Consider the following 19911-nt stretch of genomic DNA (forward strand, 5'->3'; position numbering starts at 1 on the left):
TCAAAGTGGTCCTTGGTCAAAAAAAAAAAAAAGGTTGGCAACCACTGGTTTAAAGAATGGCTTTACAGACTTCATCTTCTCTAAGAACAAAATATTGTAATTATTAGTGCCACTCTTATCACCGTTCCCGATGTAGCACGTTGTACAACTGTGGCTGCCAGTAAACATTTGGGATTTTCATCTTTATATATATAAACACTGAGTAGTTGTAGCAAAGGCTCATGGTTGACAACGCAGAATCAGAAATCGGGGCAAAGAGATAATTTTTCCTGCAATCTAGGCGATGGAGAATAAGACTAGTGGTCTTTTCAAATCTCATCCTCAAATCATGTTAGTCATCTGCATCTCAATTATTGTTGGATGCCTTCAAGTACTTTCTGACTTGTGGCAACCCTATCATGGCAAGATTAATTCACAGAGAATTTGCCTTGGCCTTACTCTTAACATCGAGAGTGTGATACAGACTTACTATCATGCTGGCCCTCTGCTAATGACTGCAGGCTGGATTCAATAACACAGAGCTACTTCCTGTATCTTGGGATTTATTACTCATTGACAAATAATGTTATAAATATACTGTGGATTGGGAGACGACACAATTTTGTCTCATAACTATTGGACCTGGGATTCATGTCTAAAACTCCCACTTCTATTCATGAAGGCCATATATCCCACCCAGCACCTTCTATGGGCAAAATACAGTAACACAAGCAAGCCCGTAGGCGCGTCTCTGGGTATTTTCCCAGCTGTATTTATAGATGCTTGACTCCAGTGTGACCCTTTCAGCCCATTTAATTCTTGATGCAATCCATAAGCTGAAGCTCCTTCTCATCTCAGGCAGACGTGGACAATGTGACTCTAAAGCAGGCTCAGGAAATCCCCACTCATGTTGCCGCCACTTCCTGTGTTGTGTCGCTGATGCGCCGGAAGACAGCTGGAAAGGTTTTCCCTCCATTTCTCTGGACCTTCTTCCCTTCTTCAGTCGAGGTGCTCAGGAGGTCAATAATGGGGTCACTGGACTGTTGAGGGAACAAATGCGTGTGTTATTAAATTGAAGTCATAACACATACATATTCACAAATGACACATTCCTTCTTGTTCATAGTTGTTCCTCCTCTTTGAAAAAGACACCGCCTCACCAAAATCTATGACTTAGCATGGATCTTCCGCCCTGCAGATGTATTTGATTACAACCCCCAAAATGCCATGGTGGCTGAGGATGATGGAGATTAGAGTCAAACACATTTGCAGGGGCCGGGATAGGCAATACAGCACTCCTGCAGATAATGAGGTAGTGGGGCTTTGGAGAAGTGAGGAACGTATGGTCCTCCAAATGTTATTGGACTGTAATGTACATCAAACTTTGCAAAGAAAGCAATGGTGGAGGTTTGTGGAGCTTTAGCCCACCAATATCTGGAAGACCACAATTTTTTCATCCTTGCATTAACACCTCCCTTCTGCCATTCCCAATTTATAAATACATTTTGTGAGTGAAAAAACATGCCAGATTTTTTTTTACTGCAAACATTCTTCATATACATGCCTTTTAAACAACAATCCTGTCTATATTTACTGGGACTAAGCCACACTGAACCCAATGAGGCTTACATCCAATTAAGCCAGATTTCAAGGTGAATCTATTATTACACTTTTTTTCCCGTGTCAGGAGTGACTTGAGAAACTGCACGTTGCTTTTGGTGTGAGAGAATTGGCCGTCTGCAAGGACGTTGCCCAGGGAATGCCAGGATGTTTTGCCATCCTGTGGGAGGCTTCTCTCATGTCACCATATGGGAAGCTGGTGTTGACAGACAGGAGCTCATCCCGCTCCCTGGATTTGAACCACCAACCTTTTGGTTAGAAGTTCTGCTGGCACAAGGGTTTAACCCATTGCATCACTGGGGACTCCTATTACACCTGTTAACTCGCTGTAGAACATTTGATTATACCAAATTACTTTAATCCAGCGTATGTGCTGTTTCTCATGACCACAAGCCTTCCCAGTTGCGCTATTACTTTCTGAATCACAAATCCTAGAACCCATGGGTATACCGGGGATTTACAGAACAACCCTTCCAACATAAGCATGTGTTATAAAGGAGGAAGTGAGGGAAAGGAAAGCTTTATCTTCTGGAGAAATGTGGGAAACATTTTGTACTTTTAGAATGACAAGGACACCAGTGGTTGCATCACATGTTTCCTGTCCCTTAGTTAAATGTGAAACTAATTAATGTATGTTTATAAGGCTTATGAGCAATAATGATTTATTATTTATATTACAATAAATGGAAGATTCCACCTCATGCATATTAAATCTGTATGTATGCAACATATGATGAGCTGCAATACAAATAATAATATTGTCTCAAGAACCATGCTCAGGACTACAAAACCTATTACATCAGAAACTGCACACTCATATGCACACTTTCGTTTTCTCTCACCAGGTCTGTCAGCGGCACTTGCTCAAAAAGGGGATGTTCTTCAAAATGTGTAACCATCCATTTATGTACTTCTTCTACATCTGTGATGGTGTATACCAGACCCTGGGTGAATGAGAAAGAAAAGGACAAATTGAAAAGACAAATATAGATGTTGGAGGAGTTCCCCATGGTCCACCGGATAAGATATCTAGAAATAAAAATATTCCTGAAAGGCAAGAAAAGGGAAGTAAGGAAAAAAAACATTTAGACAAATACAAGGAATAAGGAAGTTCTAAATACCAGATATTCTCAACTGCAGTTCTCAACAGACAAGCATGTCCAGAGATCTGAGCAGTATGGAGTGAATAAGGAATTTGGGGAAGTGCAATCCAAAATAGGTAAAGAAGTAATCAATTAATACTTGGCTACTCTAAATGAATTCAAGTCACCAGGAACAGATGAACTACATTCAAAAGTATTGAAGGAACTAATTTGAGAACCACTGGCAATAACCTTGGCGAACACAAGTTCCAGCAGATTGGCGAAGGCAGGGCAGATGTTGTCCCTATCTTCAAGAAGGAAAAAAAGAGGAACCAAAGAATTACCACCCAGTCAGCCTGACATCAAAAGAAGGAAAGATTATCGAGCGGATCATTAAAGAGGCAGTTTGCAATCACTTAGAAAAGAATGCTGTGATCATTAAAAATCAGCATGGATTTCTCAAAAACAAGTCATGCCACACTAATCTTAACTTGGTTTCTTTTTGCTAAGCGTTACAAGCTTGGTAGATGCAGGGAATGCTGTGGATGTAGCATATCTTGATTTCAGTAATTCTTTGACAAAGTCCCCCATGGCAGTGGTTCTCAACCTGGGGTCCCCAGGTGTTTTTGGCCTACAACTCCCAGAAATCCCAGCCAGTTTACCAGCTGGTAGGATTTCTGGGAGTTGAAGGCCAAAAACATCTTGGGACCCCAGGTTGAAAACCACTGCCCCATGGACAATACTACGATTAGATGGATTTGTAATTGGTTAAGTGACTGAACCCAAAGGGTGCTTGCCAATAATTCCTCGTTATCCTGGAAAGAAGTGACTAGCGGAGCACCACAGGATTTGTATCAGAATTATAAAAAATAACTGGGTATTATTGATTACAAAAATGTGAATCAAGCATTGTAAGAGTTATTAGGCTGAAGCCTGTTAGTCAGTGGGCCAAAGCTAGTCTCATCCTGAGGAGTGTGACGTAAACCTCTGTGTGAAAGAAGCCTTGTGTGAGAAAGGTGAGAAGGCTGCTGTGTGCAAAGCTACTATGTATTTGTTTATTTGTGTTATGGAAACCTTATTTTTGTAAATAGTGTAATCATATTATTTTACTACAAAGAAAAGCTTCCTATGGAAGAGATAACACTGGCCTGTGTGTTTTTGTTCTTTTTATCACTTTGGGCAACTGGTGTGTCACAGTGCTGCTGCGAAGTTACTCTGCTGTACATTTATGAAGGTCTTTTGTTAATAAGCTCACTTGCCCAACAATTCAGTCCTGTTCAACATCTTTATTAACAACTTAGATGAAGGTTTTGAGGGCATGCTTCTCAGGTTTGCAGATGACACCAAATTAGGAAAGATAGCTAATACTCCAGAAGACCTTAACAGATTAGAGAGCTGGGCCAAAATATAAAAAAATGAATTTCAGCAAGGAGAAATGTAGGATACTTCACTTAAACAGAAAAAAATGAAATGCAAACATACAGAATGGATGACAACTGGCTCAACAACAGTCCACGAAAAAAAGATCTTGGGAGTCTTTGAGGACAACAAGATGAACATGAGCCAACAGTGTGATGCAGCAGCTAAAAAAGCCAATGGGATTCACACAGTCATAGACCAAATTGAGTATGGTGTTCAAATTGAGGGAAGTCATGGTGCCTTTGTATTCTGCTTTGCTCAGATCTCACCTAGAATACTGTGTTCAATTCTGGGCACCACAATTTAAAAGAGATATTGAAAAGCTGGAAGATGTTCAGAGGAAGGCAACTAAAATGACTGAAGGTCTGGAGAATATGCCCGTGTATGTTTAGCCTGCAGAAGAGAAGGTTGAGAGGAGACATTATGGCTATGTTTAAATATCTGAAAGGATGTCAAGGAAGAGGGAGAAGCTTTGTTTTCTGCAACCCTAGAGACTAGGATTCAATGGAGCAATGGATTCAAATTACAAGAAAGGAGATTCCACCTGAACATCAGGAAGAACTTACGAGCTGTTCAGCAGTGGAACTCTCAACCTCTCTAGAGGATGGTTGAAGCTCCTTCCTTGAAGGCTTTTAAATAGAGACTGGATGGTCAACTTTTAGAGGTGCTTTGATTGTGCTTTTCCTGCATGGCAGGGTGTTGGACTGGGTGGCCCATGTGTCCTGGCTCTATGACTCTATGAAACAGCAGTGATGGAAATTATAGTCCAATGACACTGGCTCTCTATCCCTTATTTGGGATGCATTTCCTCAAAACAGCCATTCATCCTCCTTGAAAATATTGACGTCATTGCAACCTGTGGCACAGCGATCCCAATCTCTGTGCCACCACCGTCACCCCGCATGCAAAACACTTGCGAGGGCTGGCAGAGTACTGTGCCCACGTCTTTCTCCATAGCGACTGCCTGAGGAGAGACGATGAAGAGTTGGGGTGATTCATTCCCGCTCTGGGTGAGGCCAGATGCTGATTCATCACCCCGATAAGATCTCCCGGATTTAAACCCCAAGAAGTGCCTACACAGAGAGAGGAAGAGAGGGAGACAGAGCACTCCCTGTTTTTTCTCTGGCAGGTGAAAGCGGAGTCAGCCAGGGTGCCCTGGAGGCTCTGCATTTGAGATCAGGACTTGGAAGTGAAGCAACCCCCTTGCCTGCAAGGATCCTTGCCAGCACAGGCCTCCCGCTGGATAGAGGGGAAAATTAATCCCTTACCCCTCAGCAGTCATTAGAGCCCTTCCCTTCTTCCCAGATTTGAAATTCCCAAACCATCTTTCCACAGGCTCCAGGCTATGTCGACACACCTTGATTTTGAGCGAAAGATTAATTATTTTTGGTTTAAAATTTTTTTTCCCCTGCGTAGTGTCAATTAAGAGCCACCTCCAGGAAAACACAGGGGGGAAAGATGGATTGACACAAGAGAGACGCTAGGGCGAAAGTATGGGCACATCTTCAGTCACACACTCCCTTGGTATTTCCGGAAGGAAGGAAATCTCGAGACTGATGGTGCCCCCTGGACAGAATGGGGTGCCGCCAAATGACTTCCTCTACTCTACTTTTTAAGACGGAATCTTCTTGAATCTGCCCAGCTGGTAGGGTCCAATCTGGATGTGGTCATCTAAAAAACAAATTCCCCCAAGCTCAGGACCTGCCCAGTGGTTTTCAAACTCTTTGTCTTCAAAGTCATCCAGTGGCTGAGGAAGCTCTGAAAAACTGCCTCAGAAGTCCTCCCTTCTGTACTAAAAGAGTTATCTGAGGATGGAGAAGGAGGAAGAGTGCTAGGACACATGGAATGCAAGTGGGCAATAGGGAGCAGCCATATCCCAAGGTATATATTGACAGTTCATCCATTTTAGCCCGGTACTTTTATAATAATAATAATAATAATAATCACCATCATCATCATCATCATCATCATCTTTATTTAATACCCCGCCACCATCTACCCAATGGGGACTCGGGGCAGCTTACATGAGACCAAGCCTAACAGCATATTACAATAAAGTAAAACCAAAACACAGTAACAACACAGTAAAATACATACAACATATGAGTCCAAAATAAAGATAATATGGCTACTCTCCAAAAGCGCAACGGAAAAGCCAGGTTTTGAGATCCCTCTTGAAAATTTCTAAGGTGGGGCCTTCCTAATCTCACCGAGCAATGAGATCCAGATTCAAGGGGCCAGAGGAGAAGGCTCTCTCCCTTGTGCTTACAAGATGAGCCTGTGATAATGGCAGGGGCGAAAGGAGAGCCTTCCCCGAGGATCTAAGAGCTCGGGCTGGTTCATGGAGAGAGATCGGGTCACAAATGTAGGCGGGTCCCAAACCATTTAGGGCTTTGTAGGTGATAACCTGCTCCTTGAATTGGGACCGGAAGACAAATGGCAGCCAGTGAAGCTCCTTAAACAGGGGAGTTGATCTTTCCCTGTAATTCGCCCCAGTTATTAATCTGGCTGCTGGGCTACCTTGACTCCAAAGCTGGAAAGGCTTGTAGCATGTGCTTTATTCTTTACAGAAACCCTGATATCCTTCGCTCAGAGCTGATATGCAAAGGGACCCATGCTAACAATTAGAGAAAACAGATGCCTCAGAGATGTTGAACACAGGAACCAAGTCCTTTCACACAAAAATCTACTTCACATCCCATTCACGTTTTTTCAGCAATCCAGGCTATGTGTGCCTGGAGTGAGTGTGTGTGTGTGTGTGGAATCTTTTCTGTTGTTGCTACTGCTAAACAAATGACAATCACAAACTCATCAATCTACGGCAAAACACACCAGGATGTACTGGTTGATCTGCCCACTTTGGTGAACTCTGACTTTCCCATCATCCTTTTAAATTTATTTATTTATTTATCTATCTATCTATCTATCTATCTATCTATCTATCTATCTATCTATCTATCATTTCAAGAGCGAATCGATATATTTGAAAAAAACAACAACAAAGTTTTAAAACTTAGCATTCTATTAACTGTCATTTGACCAATAGCTGGCCATTTGGAGTGCCTCTGGTGTTGCTATAAGGAGGTCCTCCATTGTGCATGTGGCAGGGCTCAGGCTCCATTGTAATAGGTGGTCTGTGGTTTGCTCTTCTCCACACTCGCATGTTGTGGACTCCACTTTGTAGCCCCATTTCTTAAGGTTGGCTCTGCATCTCATGGTCCCAGAGCGCAGTCTGTTCAGCGCTTTCCAAGTTGCCCAGTCTTCTGTGTGCCAATGCCAAGATTTAAGATGGAAACCTCTGTCTACAAAGCCAATGCCCCAACACTGAGCTCTGGTTCTGTACCACATTCTTTGGTTTGTGTGAAAAATATGGCACAGAACAAAGTGGAAGAGTTTTTTGAGGTGTGTCAACACAGCTGCATGCCGTTGGGGCAGACTGGCTTTGGCAGCCAAACCATTTGTCAGGGAAAGGTGCCTGCTATTACTGATCTCATGAAGGAACCTTGTCTTCTCTAAGTGAGATTCAAAAAGCTCTGGAACGGAAACGAAAAACAATGCTGAGCCAAAGGAAGAACCTGTCCTGTTGCCAACCATTCTCTTATAGGAGGAGCCCCAGGCTCTTGGGAGTCCAGGTGAGGGATAACCTAATCATGTACTTTCTGATGAACTTTCCATCTGTGTGAAGATTCATTGATGGTTGCCAATCTCCACATCTGGGGGTAGGGGTAGGATTGCCAATCTCCACATTTGGGGGGGGGGGGGCAGAGAAATAAACCCACTCAAAGTTTTAGCCTAATCCTCAGAGAATCTGCTCAAGCACTATCCTCAAATCAGGCTCGGTGCCTTGGATGCTACCTTCAAAGTTCAGAGTAAAGCCCAGGGCAGATTCCCAACATGAGTGTCACAAACTGGAGGATGGCCTGAAGGAGCACATTCAGGACCATGTTTACAACTTCTGGGACACCAACAGGACTAGCATGGGGTAGATTCATGGCCTGCTAGAAAACATGACATTCATGGGACAAATTCAGAGCTTGTTATGAGAAGGATTGCGGACTACCTTCTGCCTGAGACCTCCAAGACCTGCTGCCTGTCAGAGTTGATACTACGAAGCCAGATCAATCAACAGTCAAAAAATCCTACTATTCAAACCTCCTAATAATCCATGCTTCCAGTCATATGCTTAGTTAGGAGCCCCTGGTGGCACAATGGATTAAACCTATGTGCTGACAGGACTGCTGACTGAAAGGCTGTCGGCTTGAATCCGAGGAGTGGGGTGAGCTCCCATCTGTCAGCTACAGCTTCTCATGCGGGGAATGAGAGGAGCCTCCTACAGGATGGTAAAACATCTGGGTATCCCTTGGGAAATGTCTCTGCAGACAGTCAATTCTCTCACACCAGAAGCGACTTGCAATTTCTCAAGTTGCTCCTGGCATGAAAAAAAATTGCTTAGTTGTCTACAGTGAGTTACATGAAATTCCAGCTAAGAAGCTTTTTTGAGTCAAAATCCATCAAAAGTGCCTGGATAGGTTGGGAGCTAGTAAAAATTCATTGGGGCTACTAACATATTTGTTAACTACTGGTGATTTTCATCTACAATCCTGTAAGAGGGCCAGAGGGCTCCAGTGACCCCAGGTAGCATTCGTTTGCTTACCTCTTCCCGCAGGACATAAGCATACTCTGCCAGCAAAGTCGAGCTGATAATCCGCCATTTGTGTTTCGTCTTCTTGAAATGAGGATCGGGGAAGAGGAAGAACATCTTGCAAAGCTGAATATGAAAGAGAAACACCCCCCATCATTTTTCATGCAAACATCTACAATTCAAAAGACCATACTAATCATTGTTTGCCTCCAAAATGAATTTGCCTACATTACCAGAAGGGCAGGCATCTTTCTCTTCCTTCCCCAGAGGAAAGAGACTACATTCAATAGCACCACGCATCCTGTGCACATAGATTGAAGATCAGCAATTCCCACCTCTGTCCCCTATGGGCTTCCAACCAGGATGTATAATGATCAGAGATTTGGAGAAATGAAACCCAAAACATCTGGTTCAGAAGTACGGTGAACTAAGGATGCTATATATGTATATTGAGTTCCGAGGTGAGCCAGAAGCAAGGAGAGATTTAAAGGCGCCACACACTTTTTTGTGTTAGCTATTTCTGCTTTGCTTTGAAGTCTCTCTTGATTGGCTGCCTCTCTCCCGAGGGGAGAGTGAAACCCCCTTCCACACTCCATTGTTGCCAGGAGGCAGGATTAGAACACCATTCTGAGCAACTGGAATCATTCATAATCTGGGAGGCAAAAACCCGCAAAACAGTGAGTCCGCGAAAAGCGAACTACAAAGTAGTGAGGGAACATTGTACTATGAAAGATTCTACAACTTCTGGCATTTCAAGATTAAAACAAACAAATATAGATTGTGAAAGATTTTTTTATGAAAGTTTTAGGGAATCTAGCCCAACCTTTAGCAAGTAGAATCCACCAATGTCAGACAATTCCCATCAGCCTCAACACACAGGTTGCTCCACTGGCTGCCAGTCCATCTCAGAGTCCAATTCAAAGTGCTGGTTTTGACCTATAAAGCTCTATACGGTTCTGGCCCAGCTTACCTGTCCAAACGCATCCACCCCTACGTCTCACCTTGTAATCTAAGATCATCCAGGGAGGCTCTGCTCTCGCTCCCATCAACAGCAGAGATGCATCTAGCGGGGATGAGAGACAGGCCTTCTTGGCAGTGGCCCCCCACCTATGGAACACACTCCCAAATGAGGTAAGATCTGCTCCCTCCCTCCTGATTTTAAAAAAAAATTAAAATCATGGTTTTGGGACCAGACCTTTGGGCAGAAGTAAATGTATGCAGCGTTTTAGAAAGACAATGACTGGAACAGCGATTTGACGGACGAGACTGTTTTATTGTATTAATGATTGTTTTATTGCTTATGGATGTATTGTTTTTAACTTGATTTATGTCTAATTGTAGTGTATGATTGTAATTGTTTGTACTGGCATTAAATTTTGCCATTACTTATGTGTAAACCGCTTTGAGTCCCTCTCAGGGTGCGAAAAGCAGTATACAAATACTGTAAATAATAAATAAATAAATAAATAAATAAATAAATAATAAATAAATAAAATTATAACCATTGGAAAAAACTGCAAGATTTTCCTGCTTCTTGGCAGGGGGTTGGACTGGATGGCCCACAAGGTCTCTTCCAACTTTATGATTCTATGATTTCACTTGAACTATCTGAATAAAATCACCACAATATGCCAATTGTGATGGAGCAGCTTTCAGTAGTCATAATAAGCACAGCTAGGGGTCAATGGGTTGTGGAGGCAAAGCTGGAATGCACAATAGTTGGAAATTAGAAGGAACCAATTATCTGATCAAGACATGGCAGTGTCATATGCAATGATTTTTAAAGAAAGAAGAAAAAAACATTCTTGAGCAAGACTTGCTAATTAGAGATTCAATATCCATGGTTTCCAAAAATTATTCCCACCAAGAACTGTGAAGAGAGTTTTCTCTCTTACAGGAAACAGTGAGAATTCGAATGGCAGAGCAACATCCAGGGTATTAAAAACCTGCCATAAAAATACTTCTTGGGGACCCAGAATGGCAAGAGAAATCATTCTGTTATCCACAGAGCTGCCGGCAATGCCCTTTGAAAACTCACCTGTCCCTTCTGAAAAAAGTTGGGCAGGTGCTTCATGGCATTGCTGCGAATGCAGGCGACATTCTGGAACTGCCCAGGATGAGATGCTCTCAGGGACCGGATCCTGTCCTGCACATAATCCGAGACCTTCACGCGGATCTCCAAGCCCAGCATTAATGTGTTAGGGAACAGAGGTGACAAGGCAACTGAAAAGGAGAATGGCCATCAGCAATGGAAGAGGAGAACTAGTATCACCCTTTCTCCTTCACAACCTATCTTTGAGAGCAATCCCCCATATCTGTGGTTTTATTCACTATTGTATTGTCGAAGGCTTTCATGGCTGGAATCACTGGGTTGTTGTAGGTTTTTTCGGGCTATATGGCCATGTTCTAGAGGCATTCTCTCCTGACGTTTCACCTGCATCTATGGCAAGCATCCTCAGAGGTAGTGACTCACTACCTCTGAGGATGCTTGCCATAGATGCAGGTGAAACATCAGGAGAGAATGCCTCTAGAACATGGCCATATAGCCCGAAAAAACCTACAACAACCCAGTTTATTCACTATTATCCACAGTTTTGCATATCTATTATGCATGCAAAGTCCAGAGCATTTCCCCTGCAATTACGGGGGGGGGGGGGGGGGTGGTGTCATACTGTGAACTGAATTAAGATGGCCACATTAAATGTACTCCACCTTCAAACATGTGATGCAGAGCTAACACTGGAAATGTTAATTGATAAGGAGTAAAATACACAAATTAAGAGTCAAACTCCTAAACAAGGTGGCCACAACGCTGACCTAAAGTTGCCCATGCCAGCCCCCAAGCTTTGCAGCCAAAAGCTTTAAACTTTTATAGGTTTTTTTTTCCATGTCAGGAGCAACTTGAGAAAGTGCAAGTCGCTTCTGGTGTGAGAGAATTGGCCGTCTGCAAGGACGTTGCCCAGGGGACATCAGGGTGTTTTGATATTTTATCATTCTTGTGGGAGGCTTCTCTCATGTCCCCACATGAGGAGCTGGAGCTGATAGAGGGAGCTCATCCATGCTCTCCCCGGATTCGAACCTGCGACCTGTTGGTCTTCAGTCCTGCCGGCACAGGGGTTTAACCCACTGTGCCACTGGGGCTCCTTAACTTTTACAGTAATACACATACACACATTGCAACCAGCCTTGCGCCCACAAAACTGCTTCTAGAAGTTTGGGGAAGTTTCACTAACAGAAAAGGAAAAAAAAAGTATCTGGTCATAAGACATGCTTACATACTTGGGAGTCAGTTCTCACTAAACTAATTACTTTTCCTGTACAGGATGGGGCAGGAACCTGAAATGACTTCATGGGGACTTTTTATTATTATTATTTTTATTCAGTTGTAAGCATAAGGGGTTCTGCCTTTCTTTCTTGGGATGTCCCAAATGAAATAACTTCAGACTGAAATGTTTTCACTTGGTTCTGGGTTTTGACACTTGCCAACCCACACTCATATATCATGCAAGCATTATCCCATCACCAATGGGAGGAGTGACACCTTATCACAAGAAGTGATGGGCGTTTCACCACAACAGGCATGTCATGGCAATTTTAATCAGATACTATACATAAATCCTGATGTCACTGTGTGGAAATCACCTTGGTGGGAATCAGCCCATATCCAGTGAGCTGTCATCCTAAGATCATGGCATAATGGTCTTCTTTAGCAGAAGCTGGAAATGTCAGGTTGTTGAATTCTGTATCAAACAGTGTTTTGCTTTTGTATGTTATCATAGGAATTTCTCATATTTGTCTTGTTGAACTTTGCCCCACCTTACTCTATTGTTGCTACAGATTGTATCAGATCCTAAGTGAGGCATTTTGTTCTCATATTGGATTGGAAGATTTATAATTCGATGACTAACAGAAGACAAGATTTTACTAGCTATGCCAAAAGTCCTCTTCAGCTGCTTTCAAGGCGAAAACTAAAAAGGGATGGAAGACAGCAACCATGTCTAAATTCCGCTTCCTTCTCCATAAAGTCTTTTTTTTCAGAAGTGAAGACCAAATAAAGTAAAAATGTGTATAAAAACAGCCATGTTAGAGGATCATAATTTTTTTCTATGTTATTTGTAGTAACACCAAAACAGTCAGGACACACAAATATCACAGACTTCTCAGTGAACCGCTTTCCTTTCTAATCTCTGCCTGTGCTTTCGTTCATTTGTATTCTGCACAAACTTGCAGAAATATTTGATCTGGGGTGCTTTCTGGCACAATCTTGCACAATGCCATTTGTGCTTTCTGGATGTTGCAAATCCACATCTGTTTTCATTCACATTATAACAGAAACAACAACCTCCCTTCTAGGCAACCAGGCCTCGTAGCAAGAAGGACCATTGTGGTATCTCTCCTCGACTTTGCCTCTTTAGTGGTTTCTGCAACATATTAGATGTCTTATGGACAGTTTCGAGAAAAAACTCGACATAGAAGAAGTCAACATATCTCATCAAAGTGGTGGGAATAATATACGGCTGAAGTATTCAATAGATGGAGACTGGGACACATGTAGTAAAATGAGATTAGAGTATTGACAAAAATGGCAAGTGTTGTTAATGAGGAAAAAAAAACATAAGCCAGGAAGCCACAATAGTTCTTTTACTTAAACAAGATAGAGACATGGAGCAAGTGAAGAACTATAGACCAATCTCATTAGTTAATAATAATTATAAGCTGTTTGCAGAAATTTTAGCAAACAGGTTTAAACAAATTTTAGCTAAAATAATACATAGGGATCAAGCAGGCTTTCTCCCAGATATCTGAGCTAAAATGTGAGAACAGTGTTAGATATACGTTCAAGGACCACGCACGAAAATTCACAAAGTTGGGACGCTCCACCCACTCGGGACACAGCCCTTTCTGGCGGCAGCCTCCTACTCCTCACCGCCTCCACTGCTCCCAGCTCCTTACCTCGGAGGGACCGTTGGGCACCTTTGACGCCACTGTGAGGCTGGTCTGAGAACTGGTCTGAGGCCTGAGCCCAGCCTGGCAATGGCGTCATTGGCACCCAAGGGGCCTCTGAGGTGGGGAGCAGCCAAGGCGGAGAGGAGGAGGAGGCTGCCGCCAAAAAGGGTTGTGCCGAGTGGGCAGAGCATCCCTACTTCGCAGTGCCCTCCTCCTTGCAGCCTCCTCTGCTCCCCGCTCCTCGCCTCGGAGGCCCCTTGGCTACTGCCAGGCTGGGATGAGGCCTTCTCCCTCCATTCCCTTCCACTATTTTGTCCTTACTTCACTCCTCCCTTCCTCCTTCTCTTCCTTCTATCCTTCCCTTCCACCCTTTTATCCTTCCCTCCCGTTTGCCTTTCCTTTCTCTTTTCCTTTCTTCCATCCTTCCCTTCCACCCTTTCGTCCTTCCCTCCCTTCTGTCTTTCCTTCCTCCTTACCTTCCTCTTTCTCCTTCCATTCTTCCCTTCCACCTTTTCGTCCTTCTTTCCTTGCCTCTTCCCCCCTTTTCCTCTTTCTCCCTTCCTTTACTTTTGACTTTCCTTCCTTCTCTCTTTCCTTTATCCTTCCTTTCCTTTACCCTTCCCTTCATTCCTTCATTCCACCCTTCTTTCTTTCCTCCTTCCTTCCCTTTTGACTTTCCATCCTCTATACCTCCCTGCTTTCCCTCCCTCTTTCTCCTTCCATCCTTCCCTTCCTCCGTTTTGCCCTTCCTTCTGTCTTTCCTTCCTCCTTCCCTTCATTCCTTACATCACTGGACAGCCAGTCCTCCTAGCAGGGAGCACTAGCATGCGGTCTCCAAGTTAGAAAGTTTGTCCATACTTGTTCTAGAATATAATTTAGTAGGCCCTCCATATTTGTGGGTTTAGCTTTTGCAGGTAAAATTACTTGTGACTTTGGTTAATGTGTTCTCTCTAGAAATCTCTAGGACCTTCAGTGTAACTGTATGGCCAATTTCTGCTGGACAGATCTAGAAATTTTGAGAGAGATTCTCTCAGATTCAAAAAATGATTTATCCAGGGATTCTGTGTCCCTAAGGCTGTAAATATGGAGAACTGGCAGGATTTTAGAAGCTTATAGCCATAGAACTACACTCAATAACACTTTGAACAAACTCCCACAGAGAAAATGTTAAAACACACTAAACATATCTGGGGGTAAGATTACCCAGCAATCCCCCATAGCCGCAGCCAATATCAGCAAACTCTACTTGCGATGCAGGCTTGGTTCTCTCTTCCACATCCTTTGGATCATCGTGCTGATTGTCTTTGGTCAAAGGGGAAAAGAAATCTGGAAACAGCAGGGACCAGTCCATTTCTTGAGGCTTGGCAGGACTAACAGGGGAAAAAACCAAGAGAGTTCCATGGAATGACATTCCTAAAGAATAACTACAGTTTGCTGTAGTGGTCAAAAAGGGAGAAGAATCAACACGCATCAACTTTAGGAAATCAAACAGTTACAAAACACCACCCAAGTGTTTGTGTTGTCTAGAACAGACAATATGTCAAAGCAATTGAAAAAATATTTTGAGGGATGGAGTAGCTGAGGCTTCCTATGGAGTCTCCTTATGAATTCAGTTTTAAGACAGAAGTTGCAGGCTTTAGTTATTAGCCTCTACCAGGAACTCTGCACTGTCATATAATCCAGATTCTCAAAGCTGAAAATCCACGTTATCTGCTTTGAATTGGATTATATCAGTCTATACTGCCATATAATCCAGTTCAAAGCAGATAATCTGGATTTTAGATGACAGTGTAGAAGGGGCCTAAAATGGTTTAGATCAGGACATCTCCAGTTATCTGATGTGAGAAACTGGTAATTATTTATTCAATAGGCCAAGCATCAGCATAACATATGGCTACAATCCTTCCTATGCAATGGTTTGCAGACCAGAAGAGGTCCATTAGCCAACACTTTGAAACACTTTGAAACGCAGTGGTTTAGAGCACTTTTTCCAATGGCAAAAGGTTTTTGCCTATGACAAAACTTTTGTGAAACACATTTTTCCCTGTGATCAGAATTTTTTAAAAAACTAGGGAAAGACTCAAAGTTGATACGCAAAGAAATCTTCCAGCGACTCACATTTCAAGAGACGTTTTGACCATCTGTATTTTGCCCACAAGCCTTGTATTCAAACCTCCCTCTCCTGACTAAACGGAACAAACTGCATCATATCAGGGGTTACTGTAGCACAGCTCTCACCGGATCTAGTCATGATGTGTAAGGATGAGGAATACAGGAGTTGTAGTCCAGCATCTGGACTACATAAAAGTATACCGCGGGCCTTGAGTTGACCCATGTGATCTAGATTCTCCAGTGCAATTCTGTGATTGATGTTCATCAAAAACTGACTGGAGGACCCCCTTCCACACATCTGTATGAAATCCACATTGAATTGGATTATATGGCAGTGTGGACTCAGATAATCCAGTTCAAAGCAGATATTGTGGATTATCTGCTATGGTATTCTGGATTATATGACTGTGTGGAAAGTCCCTTGGAAAGACCATATTAGTTGAACCCAGAAATAATCAAATCCACAAAAGTCAAACCCCTAAATGTGTGTGGCTGATTGTACTTCCTTGAAACCCTTCCATTCTTGTTCCCCCTTCAATAGCAACCCTGTAGGCTCATTGTCCAAGTTTACTATTAATGGTTTGGACAGAATTATTGTCCTTGAATGTTTGCGAACCAAACACTAAGGGTTTAAGATTATAAAGTGTCTGTGTTTGCAGCTAGCCTATGTGCCGGGGGGGGGGGGGGAGTGGGTATGAGAGTGTATAAATATTCATATGTATGTTTCTCTATATGTATATAGAGATGGAATTGCCAATTTTTGCTGGATCTTTACTGCCCTATATCCCAGGATCTGATCCCAGATTATCTGCTTTGAACTAGATTATAGAAGGACCCTTCCACGCAGCCCTTTATCCCAGAATAACAAATTATTATTATTATTATTATTATTATTAAACTTTATTTGTACCCCGCTAGCATCTCCCGAAGGACTCGATGCGGCTTACAAAGGCCAAGGCCTCAACACAACAACAACAGACAATAACAATACAATGCAAAGCAAATTAAAAACATAAGCAATAACAAAAACAAAACATTACACTATTACGCAATAAAACCAGGGCTGGGCCAATGAAGGGTACAGGTTTAAAAAGTGCTGGGTGTAAGAGGTGATATGTTGGGATTCTGGACAAGTGCAATGTGCAGAGTCATTAAACTCTAATAAAGTGCTTCTGGGAAGTAGTGCTGGGGGTTAGCCTATTCTGGAAAGGCACATCGGAATAGCCAGGTCTTCAAGTTCTTCCTAAAGACTGCCAACGTGGGTGCTAGTCTAATGTCTTTGGGGAGGGTGTTCCAAAGTCGGGGGGCAACCACAGAGAAGGCCCTGTCCCTCATCCCCACCAAACGAGCCTGCGACGCAGGTGGAATCGTGAGCAGGGCCTCTCCGGATGAACGGAGGGAGCGCGTGGGTTCATATTCATATTTTTCAAAACAGAAAATCCCACAATATCTGCCTTGAACTGGGCCATCTGAGTCCACATTCAGATAATGTTAATTTTCTACCTTGATATTCTGGGATATAGGGCTATTTGGAAGGTCCCTGAGGGCCCTTCCACACAGCTGAATAAAATCCCACATTATCTGCTTTGAATTGGAATATAATGATTATGATGATTAAGTGTGGACTCAGATAACCCTGTTCAGAGGCAGATATTGTGGGATTTTCTGCCTTGATATTCTGGGTCATATTTCTATGTGGAAGGGCCCTCTGTCTCCAGTGCCAGATAATCTGGGATAAGATAATCTGGGATAATCTGGGATCTGATCCTGGGATATAGGACAGTGTAGATCCAGACCTCTTCTACCCTGCCATATAATCCAGATTACCAAATGAGAGAATCCACATTATCTGCTTTGAACTGGATTATGAGTCTACACTGCCATATAATCCTATTCAAAGTAGATGACCTGGATTTCATATGGTAGTGTAGAATGGGCCCCAGCCTTCTATCCACTGCAACTGAATATCCTACAAATCAAAAAAGGCCTGTCCATCTTTCAGTTAAAAGTTTTCCAATTTGAAGCTCATTCTTTGGACGCATCTCCACAGTCGAACGAATGAGGTCTGACCCCACTTTAATTGCCAGGGCTCAGTGTTAAAGACTCGTGGGAGCTGTAGTTTGGGGAGGCACCAGCACTTGGGTTGAAAGACTTTGTGGAACTCCAGCTGCCCTGATTGCATTGCACTGAGCCAAAGCGGGGTCAAACTGCGCCCCTTCTCCTTGAAGAGCAGGCCAGGGACTCACTAGTGGAGCGTGTGGTCCGCCAGCGGGTTGGAGTGGGCGCGCTGCCGGTAGAAGCGCTTCTGGGGCGGCGGAGGGCCCGCCTCCGGCAAGACTCCCTCCATCGCGGGAACCGCTAACCACGTGGAGACCCAGCAGGCGGGAGGCGCGCGGGAAAATACGTCACGATGTAGCGCCGGCAGGGACCGGGGAGGGGCGGGGCGTAGTTGCCAGGCTTTCCTCTTAAAGGGCCAGGAGTACTTATAAACTGTGTGGAAGGATTTCATCTGATTCTTCCCCCATCCTTCCACCTCTGGGAGAGGCTTGATTCAAAACGTGGCTGGCAATACAAGCCCCAGTTCACCACACCTAGGGCCTTTCCACACATCTGAATAAAACCCCACATTATCTGCTTTGAATTGGGATATATGGCAGTGTAGGCAACACCGCCTGAGCTCTGCGAGTGCAGCTTTTTTCCGAATGAAGCAGAGAGTGTTTGAGGGATGTTTATAAAGCTATTGTCCTCCCAACCCTGCTATACGCACACGAGACGTGGACTGTCTACAGATGTCACATGCAACTCCTGGAACAATTCCAACAGCGCTGCCTCCAAAAAATCCTGCAAATCTTTTGGGAAGACAAGTGGCCAAACGTCAGCGTGCTGGAAGAAGCAAAGACCACCAGCATTGAAGCGATGGTCCTCCACCATCAACTCTGCTTAACCGGCCACATTGTCCAGATGCCTGACCACCATCTCCCAAAGCAGTTGCTCTATTCCGAACTCAAGAACAGAAAGCGGAATGTTGGAGGACAGGAAAAGAAATTTAAAGATGGGCTCAAAGCCAACCTTTAAAACTCTGGCACTGAGAACTGGGAAGCCCTGGCCCTTGAGCGCTCCAGTTGGAGGTCAGCTGTGACCAGCAGTGCTGCAGAATTTGAAGAGGCACAAATGGAGGGCGAAAGAAAGAAACGTGTTTGGTATAGGGAAGTAAGAAAATAGAAAGAAAGAGATATAGAAGAAATTTAGATAGGGGAGTGTTTTAGGGGGGTGGGAGGGGGGAAACGGAAGGATAGAAGGATAGGGAAGGGGTTAGGGTTGGGTTAGAGTTAATATATAGTATGACTTCCAATCCTCTTCACTTATGGTGTATCTTCCTTTTTTTCCCCAGGTAGTCAATCACGGTGGTTTGGCAAGCTCCTTCTTATGGTTCATCCTAAGAGCATTTAATGCTTGAGATTATCTTATATCTATTAACCATTTCAGGTTTTCTTGCATTATAAAGTTCTTTATTGGTGTCCATTCTGTTTTGGAAATTTTCAAATTCTGATTTATACTCCTCCGTTGGGTTAATTTATCCATATTCATAATATCTAAAGTTTTTATTACACTTTTTCATGCCATCACAGCATTTATGACATTACTTCTCATATTTGCTTTCTTATGAATACAACAATCCCATTTATACCATGCAATGTACTCATTATCCTGCTCAATGCTCAATGACTCACCTACTTTGTAAAAAAAAAAAAAAAGGGGGGGGGGAGCTGAAATTACACAATTACATAACAATGCTGTTAAGGAACCATCACATTTCCATCCAAAATAGACACATTGCGTCTACCTTTTTTCTTCTATGCATCTTCCAAAATTTACCTGTTTTGGAATTTTTCTCTTTAAACATTGAAGATCTTTGAACTTTTCCTGAAACATGTGGGTTTTTTCTAAGTATTAATCATGAATAGGATTGCATTAGGACTGAGCTATTGCGCTATTACACTTATTTATTTTAAATAAATAAAATAAAATATAGATGCCAGAAAATGGAGAACAAACATATAACTATTTTCCTGGGTACTCTTGGAAATTCCCGTGTCTTTGCAGTCCAAC

At 43.1% G+C, this 19911-nt stretch overlaps 1 protein-coding gene across 3 annotated transcripts; it reads right to left on the reverse strand.

Annotated features, from left to right (window-relative positions):
• Window positions 1-529: 529 nt before the first annotated feature.
• Window positions 530-18200, reverse strand: METTL1 (methyltransferase 1, tRNA methylguanosine). 3 transcript variants are annotated; one of them, XM_060762824.2, is made up of 6 exons: window positions 18048-18200; window positions 14893-15059; window positions 10781-10965; window positions 8755-8868; window positions 2442-2543; window positions 530-1019 (listed from the first exon to the last, which is right to left on the reverse strand). In XM_060762824.2, exons 1-6 carry the CDS (start codon window positions 18146-18148, stop codon window positions 885-887), a joined length of 804 nt encoding a protein of 267 aa, XP_060618807.2. In that variant the 5' UTR covers window positions 18149-18200; the 3' UTR covers window positions 530-884. The 3 variants fall into 3 exon arrangements, with proteins under 3 accessions (XP_060618807.2, XP_060618805.2, XP_067320383.1); XM_060762822.2 differs by having other exon boundaries at window positions 2424-2543; XM_067464282.1 differs by lacking the exon at window positions 2442-2543.
• Window positions 18201-19911: the final 1711 nt, after the last annotated feature.

Source organism: Anolis sagrei, chromosome 2, assembly GCF_037176765.1.
Source record: "Anolis sagrei isolate rAnoSag1 chromosome 2, rAnoSag1.mat, whole genome shotgun sequence".
In the NCBI taxonomy this organism is placed as follows: domain Eukaryota; kingdom Metazoa; phylum Chordata; class Lepidosauria; order Squamata; family Dactyloidae; genus Anolis; species Anolis sagrei.

Bases quoted from the DNA above. Each gene is read 5' to 3' on its own strand.
- METTL1 (XM_060762822.2), bottom strand. From the start codon at position 18,148: ATGGAGGGAGTCTTGCCGGAGGCGGGCCCTCCGCCGCCCCAGAAGCGC. The intron at 8,869-10,780 runs GTGAGTTTTCAA...TTTCATATTCAG, and splicing joins ACTTTTTTCAGAAGGGACAG to CTTTGCAAGATGTTCTTCCT. The intron at 2,544-8,754 runs GTAAGCAAACGA...TCATTCACCCAG, and splicing joins CTTATGTCCTGCGGGAAGAG to GGTCTGGTATACACCATCAC.